Source organism: Megalops cyprinoides, chromosome 14, assembly GCF_013368585.1.
Source record: "Megalops cyprinoides isolate fMegCyp1 chromosome 14, fMegCyp1.pri, whole genome shotgun sequence".
In the NCBI taxonomy this organism is placed as follows: Eukaryota; Metazoa; Chordata; class Actinopteri; order Elopiformes; family Megalopidae; genus Megalops; species Megalops cyprinoides.
In genome coordinates, this window is record NC_050596.1 from 9,729,197 (window position 1) to 9,742,320 (window position 13,124).

Consider the following 13,124-nt stretch of genomic DNA (forward strand, 5'->3'; position numbering starts at 1 on the left):
GGTGAAGTAAAAGAACGTGTTAAGCCAGGTGAAGTTTTGTAATTAGTCTGGGAGACTAGTGACCCAGGGAGTAGAATTTAGGAAATGTCAGTATTAAATATCAACTGCACGTTATTCCACCGTCGAATGGTTTTTCCCAATGACTTTCATGGCTTGACACTTCCTCTAATGGAAACACATCAACTGACCAATTTATCGCATGGTTTTTACTTACAGCTATTGGCAGGTTGCTCTCAGAAAGGTTTTCATTTTCAGGTTTCATCCAAACCCTTGTTAAAACGGTTACAAACTTTTTAACCGTATCTAAGAGAATCCTATATTAAAGAGAATGTCGCACATACTAATTTATATTTAATATCGAATAGGACATTTTACGAATAACAGTTTGACCGTGTGGAGGACAACGTGGTTTCTTGCTTTAACCCCAAAAATCAAATACCATTGAATGTATGAACAGGCAGGCAGGTATTTGCCTTCAGGAAAACAAATCTATATTTATTTGGCATAAATGGGGAAGAGGTGGCGATGTGCGTCTGCGTGTGTATGTGTGTGTCTGCCACAATATAGGTGCACACAAAGTTCTTTGACACAATGTGCTGACCTTTCGCTATGCAAGCGACACGAGGCTAGTCTTTGAGAATTCGGTTGCCGGAGATACGTAAAGCACATCGTTAAAGTTAACTTTGTAGCCGCTTCCATCATGTGATCAGCCCGGAATTACACGAGCCCGAGTACCTGATTAAGACGTTAAGATTCTACTTTTGTTGAAACTGGCAAATAATAGCTCGAGTGAGAAGCAAACAAAAGTGCTTGTCGAACACGGGGAAACCCGCTGGGCTCTTTTCTGTTGTGTGCTGCAAAAAATCAAGCTTTTCAGAGCTAATTACAAATAAATTATGATGTGCTCACTTAGTAATTGATTTAATGAAGTTCCTATGAAACTATTAAAACCGAGTACAGGTCAGGCGAGAGGCACCCCGGAGAGCCCATTGTCGGATGTTTAACTCCACCAATCTCCTCGGAAAGACATCGGGGCTAATAGGTGAATTCACAGCTTCTCGAATTGGGCTACGGCAAGAAGTACGAGACGTCCCTATAACAAATCAACTATAGCTATTCATCCACTTCTAATTTAACAGGACACAACCTGTTACGCTCCTGCGTTTCTAAATTGCTCACAACAATCTTAGTTCGACAGAAATGTGCAAAGAATCCCAGACTGCCAAAGCCACAGACGCCCGTTTCAATTCAGTTTTATCTCAATCGAGAAAGAAGTCAGCTTTCATACTTACAGTGTGATGTACTGAGGAAAAAAACGTTCACGTCCCCAAACCCACTGTAACTTTGCAATTCCGTGCGGAATCTTGTTTTGTTAAAGGTAAGAGCTGACCAGGGAAGTGGCATTTAGGCTACAACGGCAACAGGACGCGGTAGTATTTCTTTTGCATTTATTCAGGAAACTTAAGCTAGTAGCCAGGTAGGGTGCATGGAAGGTTTTGGCAGAATGCCTGGATAGTGAACATGTGCCCAGTTTGCTTGGTCTAGCCTTTGTACAACAGAGTAGGCAGACATTTGGGGGGAAAATGGGTGAAGATTTCGAGGTTTTTAATTGTGCATCGGAATACACATCAGTGAATAAATTTTAGGCTTACGTTCTAAATTGTGCCTGTTTAAAGAGATGCTCCTTTCGATTGGGAAGAGTTGAAAAAGACGTATGACTTGGAAATTGTTTTGTGAACGCCGCAGATGAATTCATTGGTGAGGAGCGAAAGTGGCCTGACTTTTTCAACGTTAGGTCAAACGCTGGCGCTTATTTGCCCTCGAGGGCCGGTGAAAAGTAATGCAGCCTGTTTGAATGAATAAATGAAACAATTTGGAAGTACCTCACGGTTTTCCTGTGTGGACAAGTCCTAGACTCTCTTTTATTCTAAATATAATTAAACCTATAAACGATTCATATTTTATAGTGGCCATTTTATGAAGGGTGCCCGGAAACATATGTATATATATAAAACGTCATATTTATATTTCATAATTGTATCGTTATATTTCATCACATGTTAAAGTGAACAGTCACTCCCAATGTTTTTGTTCGTCCATTATTTTAACATTTATTTTAACTTGAATTTAAATCATACAACCATCTAAACATGAGACATTGTTATATAGAACTATAGCTGACCATCGTTATTAGTTTGCCTTTTATTCAGAAATCTAGCCTATTAGTAACCGCAACTCCTGCAGGCAGCTTCAGTTCAAACAAGCTTTTAATGATAATTGTGTGCCTTTTATCTTAGTTTATTTTATGCGCTTCTTGTCACAAAACTACGCATTTTTACAAAATATACGTTTGTAGCGTATTGCGAAATGCGCTCTTTTTTTTCTCAGCGTGCATCTGAAACTGGATTTTAACAAAGTTTTGTCGTTATTTTTCTTACGAATGCTGACACCTTTTATCTTATGATGAATCAATGTTCTGTGCATGCGTGATGAGCTACCCTCTCAGTGTAATGTGCCTTGATATTCTGGGATTAAATTCAAGTTATGATGTTTACCATTCTGGCATTCATTTGGCATTCATGAAATTGAATCTAGAGTGGCTTGGGAGTGGACTAATTTCTGTAAAATAATTAGCTCCTTGTATTTCTGTCAATGTATACCTCACTAGTCAGAAGAAATGGCCACATCATTTCGACGCTTTATTTAAATTTAAAAAAGTTCTTAGGTGATTTCTAAACGGTCCCTTTGTATAGTGGGATTTACGCAAGGCCAGATGAACATTTGCAACTAGGACGCGTGAATGGAGTGTTTCCTCGACTAAGCGGTCTCCTCTGAAACCACCCTCCGTCAAATAAATGGGGCAGTACGGGTGTTTTCACTGCGACTTCTGCTTTGTCCTTTGGAGAGTGGCGTCTGCAAGTCTGACTAAGAAAGTTACCGATTTGCAGGCTGTATATTAAGGCAGTCCATGTAAATGATTTCTACGGGCATCTCGGTAAAGGAGAACAAATCGCTGACAAAGAAAAGCCGTTTCAATTCAGCAGCGTCGTTAGGACAACCAAAAACTATTCCCCAGATAATAAGTTCCACTTCAAAGCGTTTCTCATTCAGGGGTGACCGCTTCACTCTTTTATGAAGTCCCCTTTCTCACTCTGAGGAATCATATGTTTGGTTATTTTTCACCGTGTTTATTTTTCACCATTCACAGAACTTGTAGTACGCTAAATAAACACAGAAGAACACTTTCCCTTTTCAAATTGGAGTTTGTGGACAAAAGATAGCTCATACAAACGCACATGTTTCACGATAAACTTGATTATGGAGAAAAGTGGTGCAAGGGGGCGGAAAGTGGGAATATGAAGGATTCTGATGAAATGAAAATTGACTGAACTAACGTGGCATGAAAGTAAAGGTCACTTCAACTGTATCTTAATAGAGTGTCACAAATTGAGGTGGACTGTTTTGAATGAGCTTTCCGTGCGCTCATTGCCAAACAAATCTTAACTCTCAGTGCTGATTCGCAATAAAAAAGAATAGGCTAAATATCACGGAATTTGCCTGTTTCGCCACTTTTTGTCTGCGCATTTAAAGCAGTCTCTCTGGCACTTCGTCCTGAACTTTTTAAACCATGCAAAGCACTTCCTCGGAGACAGAGTCAAACCCTGTACCAGACCGGTCTCCGTTTTTGTATTACTGAAAGCCATGTTATACCAGCTGGTAATATACCACTCGATTCACTCCTCTTGAAATGACTATTCACCATGCGAGAGCTCCTGCACGATTCTTAGGACTTGCAGCGTTCCAACTGCAATAAATAAAATCACCTGCACATGTGTATGTCTCCTCCCATTCATAATTTCACCGTAATACTGATATTAATAGAATGTTTAGTGTTTGTGGTGTTTAAGTCAACAGTACACTTTTATTCTTATAATTATTTTACTGGCTCTTCAAACTATTGTTGTACTGATTGTTGAGATCTTTGATGCTTCATAAAATGTCCTTCTTGCTTTGATGACTTACGGTTTAGTGGCAGTAAGTGGTTCCCTGCTAGATATATTCAAATGTGAACGTCTTGCTTGCCAATAGCTATAGAAATCTTAACGCGCCATGACGATTGTCCAAGCGCCAAGCCTTCCGCTCTGGAGTAGATCGCTTTGAAGTGAAGCAAGACTTGCGTTAGTCAATTTTCATTCTATAGACTGGACAGGGGACACTTTGAAAGTGAGACTGTGCGTTTTAATGGTGAAAATAAGTGGGGGAACTTGTTTCATATGCTCAATAAAAGATCCCGCTTATTGTGATGTGTCCTTTTCTCTTTTATATTTCCATTGAATGATTCATGCGTTGGTGGCTTTGTTCCGCTTTTCATTTAGGGACTCCATTATGGTGCTATAATTTCCCCCCATTGATCAGTCCCTTCATTTAAATGCGTATTACTTAATTTGATGTTTTATTTGCACGCCACTGATCGCAAGGTTTTCTTTAAACTCTTCTGCATGCAAATACAGTTTAAGTCACCATTCGCGTATGCCAATGTCTGTTGATTCCCCCAGCTCTTTTAATTCTGTTCACTCTTGTCCGTGGACAACCTTTGGTGAATAACTAATTCCCAGTGTCGTATAATGTTTAGAAAACTTTCCCTGTAACCAGAAAAGTGCACATATCCAGTTCACTTTTATTCAAGTTTGCTATTCATATTATATTCATCAATGGCTATCATGGAACACGTAGGACCTCCACAGTCTCGTATCTTTTCTCTTTCCATCAAAATCAACAACATCATACCTCAACGATACATTTACCCACGACACTGGGCATGCGAGAGTGAGTTTTCACATTACACAGCTTATTCAAGTCAGAAAAGAATGCCTTTTTTACAGTCCACGAAAAAAGCATCACTAAATTTCACTAAATTAGTATTCTTTGGTGTATCTGTAACTTCAGGACAACGGTACACCAGCAAATAAATTACAATATAAAAGTCATATAGATAAGTAAACATTTACGACCAACAATAAAAAACAAGAAAAAAATATATATACCCTATATACAAATCTGTCCGGTGTAGGCCTGTCAACTTGTATATTAACATATTTGGGGTCTCAAAAGACAAATTAGTAGATTACTCTTAAATGAGTGCGTAGAATGTGAAATCATTTCATTAAAAACATATAAAACATTTTAAATAGATCTTCATACTTCTTAGTAGGGATGATTGTACATTGTTAGCAATCTTTATGACGCTTCATTTTACATTTTTCTTTATCCATTACTTAGCGAAGACATCGCCATTGTATGATGCATTCATTTGTTGAATATATAAAAGTTAGAACTATTGCATGGAATGCTTTCATATTTAAGACTGTAAAATACTTATAATTGTACTAATAAATAAATAACATTAAATAAACATACCCAATTTTAATTTTAGGGGCAGTCATGTACATTATTTATGGAAAGATCTTCACTGGGACTGAGTATTCTACCAGCTTGTTGTGCTAATACAGTTCAGATGGGAATAGGTCAAATGTTGAGGGGTGGTGATTTTTATGAGATCATATGGTGCACATAGATCATATCGTCATCATATACTTAACTGGTGATGACTTAATCATGTCACAGAGAGGATACCATGCATGTGCACTGAATGTATGTCTGTGTGTGTGTGTGTGTGTGTGTTGATCTGTAAAGTTTGATATATGAGGAAATCCCCTGATGGTATTTGTTATGCTGTCCAGAATCTTTTGGCTTTTACTGATGTGCTGAAATTGATCTATAAATCTCCTCTTGGATAATGAGGATAGTTTCCTATTAAAGTATAATGTTTTATGGGGACTGCCTTCATTATCATATTGTAAAGCTTTTCTTAAATGAGAAGAAGAAAGTATTTCAAAGGCTGTTGTCCTTCATCATTGGACATCTGTGACAGTGTTTCCTGTTGCATTGCCAAAAACAGATATTGTTATATTTATATTCTCTGCATTTTTTGTGTTTTTACCAACCAGCGGAAATATTGTGGTTGCATCTGCGGTCACATTTTCAGATTTCAGAGCATTGCTCTTGGGTCTAAGTTCCTGAAAGAATCCTCGTCCTCTGAGTCAGATGTTGGCGCGTCGCTGGAAGGGGTGTGAAGATTGTTGGGCCCGGCGCTCCCTTGGCACACGTACCACTCGTTGAGGTTGGCGACGGAGCGGTTCGCCAAATGGCTCCGGTGAGCGCCAGACGTCGGGGAGAGGGGGGCCCCGTGAGTCGCGGGCAAGGAGGAGTGGTACGAGGGCTCACTGTTGGCAGAGGGCGGCGGGGGCGACTTGCAGTGAACTTTCATGTGCTTTCTCAAGGAGCTGGGATGAGTGTACGACTTGTCGCAGCCTCTTACTTTGCAGTAGTAAGGCTTATCGCTCGTGTGGACGTGAGAGTGCTTCTTCCTGTCGCTGCTGTTGGCAAACTTTCTGTCACATCCAACAAATTCACATTTAAATGGCTTCTCCCCTGGGAAGACAGACAGATGGATGTGCAAGCACATTAAGCATTAAGTTTCAACTCATTTTTCAAAAAAAAAAAAAAAAAAAAAACATCCAGAAGAATTTTGATTCTTTGATTTGATTCTTATCGAATCACTCCTTCAACATACATGTCAACATACATTTCTGACCAGTGGTAAAATTATCATGCTTATCTTTACTATTAGTATCTTTACTATTAGGAGACTTTGTCTCCAATGTGGCAAGAACAGACCAATAAAGGACCAGTTTTGCCAGTTTTAGGGGTTCAGGGGTCAGTTTAGAGAGGATGCTGATAAAATAATGTAGACAATACTGTGAGTATGAACAGTGTAAGCTGTTTATCAGCTGTCGAAATATATCCCTATAGCTCTCTTGTCATGCATAATGTAAAATGCGTTTAATTTGCACAAAACAGGCTAACTCGAAGTAGGCCGCTATTCGCTTCATGCCTGTATGTTCTGTGAATCAAATACATTTACAGCGTGCTGAATAAATGATTTATAACCATGGTTTCTCCCAGTTTTACAGCATTTGTAATGACACGTTGAGAGTTGGAATAATACTCCTTACAATATAGTTCATTACACGCCCACGTTCGACGTCTTCCCTCAGTTGCGTGGTGCTGCGATGGGCATTTTAAATAATTATTTATTTGATAGCCTTCACGTCATTTTCGTCAGAGATTTACTCCACGTCCTGTTTAGCACATATATCTGGCAAGACTCCTTCGGCGCGAGGGGTCCCTCCACCATACAAAATATCTGATATAAACATATATTTGCTGAAATAGTGCATGCATGTTAATGCAGATGCATGTTAAGCAGATACGTTGTTTACCCATTAGTTGCTATTTCCGTAGATCATTGAGTACCCGCCTTTTGACAGAGCTAGTTTTGTTTGTTGTAGGCCCCGTGGATTTAAGACTCAAAGCGGACCTGTTAATGTGTTGCACGTATTTGTTATTAAATGAAACTACCTTCAGACGTAGAATCGCCGAGCCCTTTATTTGCGAAAGAGAAATTATCGAATAGTGGGAATGTGGAAAATAAATTAAATGTGTAACCTATGTATTGCTCACTCCCTATCACAATATTTTTTGAAAAAAAAAAAAAAAAAAATATATATATATATATATATATATATATATATATATATATATATATATATATATATATATATATATATATATATATATATATATATGATTGATTGCATTGGAAAGTAACCCCATTGCCAAAGGGAAAGATTTAGAGGCTTTTTCATGGGATCTAACTTCGACAGAACACCATATCCACTCAGCAAATAAATAAATAAATAAATAAATGGCCTTGGTTTTCGTGTGAGCTAATTTCCAGAAGGCAACAAGTAAACAACACATACATAGAAGCCCGAAAATATCACGTACCGATATTTGTATGATTTATATAAGCAGGAAAAATACTGTTCATTACACAGAGTGAAGGTGCCACTTTCTTTTTTCGCACCAATATTACTTAATATCTTATTAATTATTAATATCTAACTGATTATCTAAGTCTTTGTCTTTACATCTTTCATTTTAAAGTGTATGTTGGAAATCATAAAAGGCGGTTAAAACTAAAATAGCGTATTCGACAATGAATTGATATTGTATTTTGTCCAGAGTGGAACCAGCAGACAACTAGGTCTGGCTAACTGGGAGAAAACGAATCAGCCGACCAGTGAGGGAGCTAGCTGACTTGCCCCTGGATTCAATCAACATTTGCCCTTTACTTTGTCTCACTGCTAAATTACTTTTCATCGCAAAGACAAACCGACGATTCTATCACCAGTATGCAATGAAAAAAAAAACATGTGTATTGAAAATATGGAACACTTTCATTCAATTTTAACTCAAAGTTATAAGGCAAACGTTGATTGAACGCTGGGGTAATGCCCAAATACCCAGCCGTCCTACAAGAGATAGTATCTGTCCTAAGCAATCATCTTACAATCATGTATTTACTACGCAGTAAACGTTCATCTTGTTCAAATTGTAAGTTCTTCTATGCACTTTTCATCTACACAACTGTGGAATACAAATGTTTCCCCCTCAGGAGTTAAAGTAGGCTACAAACTTAAAAAATACAAATCCATATTAATGGAGGGGACCAGAGGTTTATGTCACACTATTTCCGTGAAAGCGCTGACTTTGCCTTATTCACAAACTGTTACGAAAATATCGGTCCAAAGCACTCCGTAACTGACCTGTGTGTGTCCTTTTGTGGATCTTGAGGTTCTCCGAGCGAGCGAACACTTTCCCGCAGCCAGGGAACGGACACGGGAATGGCTTTTCTCCCGTGTGAACTCGGATGTGGTTTATCAGTTTGTACTTCGCCTTAAAAGCCTTCCCTTCTCGCGGACATTCCTCCCAGAAACAAACGTGAACGCTCTGCTCCGGTCCCCCGACGTGCTCCACCGTGACATGGTTAACTAGTTCGTGCATGGTGCTGAAAGTTTTTGAGCAGGGCTTCTTTGAAGTTTGTTCCTGGTCGATCCATTTGCAGATTAACTCTTGCTTGATGGGCTGCCTCATGTACCTCAAAAACGCCCCTGCGGCGGCGTGAGGAGCTGAAGCAATGTTCACATTTAAGTTCATGGAGCTGTAGCTGTGGAGAGGAGAAGCTCCGTAGTGCTCGGGCCTGTGGCCGAAGTGTTCTGTCCTGCCATAAATGTCCCCCGGAAGAGCCAAACGCATCTGCCCATTGAGAGCATGCTGGTGGGAACCAGGGGCCGCTTGGTCTTGAAGTCCAGGAAAAAGTGGATGGGTACCACCTTCCGCGTGCCCATAAGCACCTGTTGGGGAAAGGAACATGCCATGGTGATGAGGGGAGGAGGCGGAACTATGCTGGTGGCCAAGCGCTTGCATAGCAGTGGCTGAGAGCTCTCTCCTGAGCATGTAGTCTCTGCTGGTGGCGTAGCCTGAGTGGGGGTGAGCCACGGGGAAACCAACTGTGGTCTGAGAAGAAGTGAAAGATACCGCCGTGTGGGCTTCGGGGTGGCTTTGACTGTGCTGAGATGGGCTAAGTTTGAGCGCATTTGTCTGTGCCATGTGCTCGGGTCCGAACGGAGTGTGTGTCACTCCGGGGTCGTTGCCCATCTCCCCAGGGTGGAGGTGCGCATGGTGGGACTGAGGGTGATGCCCCCCTATCCCTGGGAGGCCTGTCATATTCTGATGAGAAAGGGGATGAGGCGCTGCCAAATCCGCTAATCTTAGAGTCGGATTCCTCTTGCTCAAAGGGGGCTCCATACGCAGACTGCCAAGTCCATGCAGAGTCACTGGTGTTGTTTTTTTCCCCCTAACACCTTCCAAAATATGAATGCATGTATATAAATATTATTGAGCGATGTATACAACTTCTTTTGTCCTGCTTCTAACTCTCCTTTCCCCTTTGCTTCTCCGTCCTCAAACGATCGGCAGAGATACAACATTTGGGAGACACAGTGGGGAATACGGTTTAGAAATCGCACCGTGGGTATTGGACGGATTTCGGTGAATGGCAGCAAAGGGAAGGAAACGATTGGCTGATTTTCAACGCAGAGCACAGCAGGGATCCGCCCCCTCACACCCTTTATCCCTGTGGTCTGCAAAAGTTATGCTTCCAAAGTTAGCCACAATTATGTTTATACGTTTGCTTTGTGCTTAGTATTCATCCAGGTGGATGAAGTAAAATCGGACTCTGATTCGGCTTTTTAAATTCCTATTATATTTGCTCTTTTCCTAGACATGTTAATTTTCGAAAGTATAATCCCATAGCCTGTCCGTTAAAAACAGATATTTCAAAAGCAATGATATATGTAACCACAAAAGGTTCTGTGCTTAAGTATGCTTATAATAACATTTACATTATGTATACAGCCTTGACGTCTGTGCGGGCAGGAATATAGTCCCCTATGGGAAAATATGTAGGTGTTTTTCTATGCCTTTTCAAAGAATGTTTCGATTATGTTACATTTGCGAAAATAATACCATGGTAGTTCTGTGCTGTATTTCCACAGGCACGCAGAATATGTGTGAAAATAAGCACTCACGTCGTTGTCCTAAAGAATACTCAAGAGGAGGGAAAATATATAGGATGACAACTTTTCATATTTACTTTTCGCAATAAATAAAATGAAACTCTCTTCAAGTGTTTATAGGAGGAAATGGGGGTATATGTGATATGTAAAATTGTTCAATACTTTATCTTAATAGGGGGATTTGAGGTTATATGAAGCAAAGGTTCTGAAACAGTTCAACCGTAAATCGTGCTGCTTTTAAAATGTGTACAGCAAAGTTTAAGGAAGTGTTCTTTTTTTTCGTTTCTCAAAAGTATTCATTGATTGCCAACGAACTATTATGAAATCCCTACAAGCATCTGTAATGGCAAATGACGCCTTTGGGCTTTGATTGAAGTGGACCCTTTACAATCCACAAATTAAATAAATTATCTAGAATAATGAGCATGTATAAAACGGGAAAGTACATTGAAGAATATTACAAAAATACGTAAAACCTTGGAACAAAAACTGAACTGCGCTTCTTAAGAGTGCCGTTTCCTTTAAGAATCACTTCAGCACCCCCGGCAATGAAGCCAACCCTGGTAAGAACCGGTACCGAGTTGTGAATGAATCCGGAACCGTTATTTTACGCATGATGATGACAAATGAGTTATTAGACAGGCTAATCTCATTCAAGCGTATAACTGAAAAGTATATACTGATCTGTAACATTTTTATTTTGTTGCAACTGAACTCACTTTTACGACTGGGGGGGGGGGCTTGTAAACCTATATGTTGGTACGCTTTATAGTGCTAGTACAACCCCCTTTGCAGGATCCTTGTTGAACCCAGCATGTTGTGTATCTATCATCGATTTAATGTCTTCATCCAAAGACACCTTTAGAATCGATTTATGACGGTAGACCAAAGGAAACAGTGCACTAATGTAAACTGTGTTGGTAGGAATAGGGCTGGCGGTATAGGCTTAGTATTTTTCAGTTTTTAATTTCAAAGTGCATAGTATATTTACCAATATAATGGATTATGTTATAAATAACAAAGAGTATTCAGAACACACACACACACACACGCATGTCATTTATTAAAGTGTATTTCACTTGTTCACTGTAAAAGGCAGATATAATGAAAAGTATATATAATGAAAAGTGTTACATCCGTGTCACTTTTGCTGAGCCTTCCTCAAACATGGTTGTATTTTCACTTTTACTGCAATGTGAGTGCTATCATTCGACTTTAGGTACAATCCCTCAACAATGGAAGTGTGCAGTCATTTTAAAAAATACTAAAAGGTAATTTCACGTGTTTTTTTTCTCGGATTTATCAAGTGTAATGGGCTACTTATTGTTAACCTTTCCTTGCCCAGTGCCAGGCGTGCCACAGCGCAAGAGAGAGGTCTGCCGTAAAAAGTGAGGAAAACACGTACCAACACTACAATACTAGCAAACACTTCTGTAATACTACAAACACTATCAATTGTGCTTTTTATATATAGGTGACTACAATCACTACACAGGCAAGGTCTTTACCATAAATGCCCAGCAACATCCTAATGTCGGTTGCAAACGTTTAATTACAGAATTCATTAAGAAGCTGTGCAGGGAACAAATTGATTTTAGTTATTTTACGCATGTTCTTGTGGAATACTAACTGTATGTATGTATGCATATGCTTGCGTGTGAGTGCGTTTGTGCGTCTGCGTATGTATACAAATGTATATATGTGTCAAAAGCATATGGTTTTGTCCTTGTAAATCACTTGATTATTATTATTATTATTATTATTATTATTATTATTATTGTTGTTGTTGTTGTTGTTATTATTAGCAGTAGAAGTAGTAACATAAACAATAATAAGAACAATATAAATAAGAAAACATTCCATACGTTGAGGCAGTTGTACAACATATTTTTGACCACAATAAAATAATAAAATAATAGTATATAAATACATAATATTGGCATCAAATGCAATTGTGCAACCACGGTTGTACATGGGTGTGTTTTTTCATACACAAACACAAACGTGTTTTGCACAATTATTTGTTGTGCTTCCGCAAAGAAATGGTTAGATTAAAAGATGCTTAGTATTAACTGGTCGATCGTCTTGTCTTATTTGACAGTGTTATATCAGCTATATTTACATTCTCCCTGTGAAGCGGCATAGACTTATGTAATGCTGGTTAAATGTGCCTGTGCAATTTTTCAAAGCACCATTGGATGCATCTATGTTAAGAAGCATAGCCTACATCTCTAAAACTGAATAAAATAAGCCATACAGGCCTACTGTTATTTTTATAAACCTGTCATTTTTCACCTCCATGAAATTTATTCCGGGTAGGTGCGTCTGGTGAACTAATGGCCCGCTGTAACCTGTTGAAATGTCCATGTTTGTAAGAGCCCGTGTGTATTTAGCTGTCCTTTCTCTCTAGAAGCAGATGGAAATACGGACATGGAGCAGTGAGCACCAGGCTGATTGCGTTTTCTTTTTTCTGTTCCTCTTTCTTTTCCCCCTCTATCCAATGACAAGGGAAAGGTTTTTTTGCGGTTTTCTGCCGTTATAAAGCGCTTCTTAAGGGGTCGGCAGACGTGACTTTGAACT

The 13,124-nt window shown here is 39.3% G+C and overlaps 1 protein-coding gene across 1 annotated transcript; it reads right to left on the reverse strand.

Annotated features, from left to right (window-relative positions):
- Positions 1-5,439: 5,439 nt before the first annotated feature.
- On the reverse strand, positions 5,440-9,903 carry LOC118788945 (zinc finger protein ZIC 5-like). The gene is made up of 2 exons (XM_036545165.1): positions 8,733-9,903; positions 5,440-6,492 (listed from the first exon to the last, which is right to left on the reverse strand). Exons 1-2 carry the CDS (start codon positions 9,772-9,774, stop codon positions 6,050-6,052), a joined length of 1,485 nt encoding a protein of 494 aa, XP_036401058.1. The 5' UTR covers positions 9,775-9,903; the 3' UTR covers positions 5,440-6,049.
- Between the last annotated feature and the right edge of the window lie 3,221 nt (positions 9,904-13,124).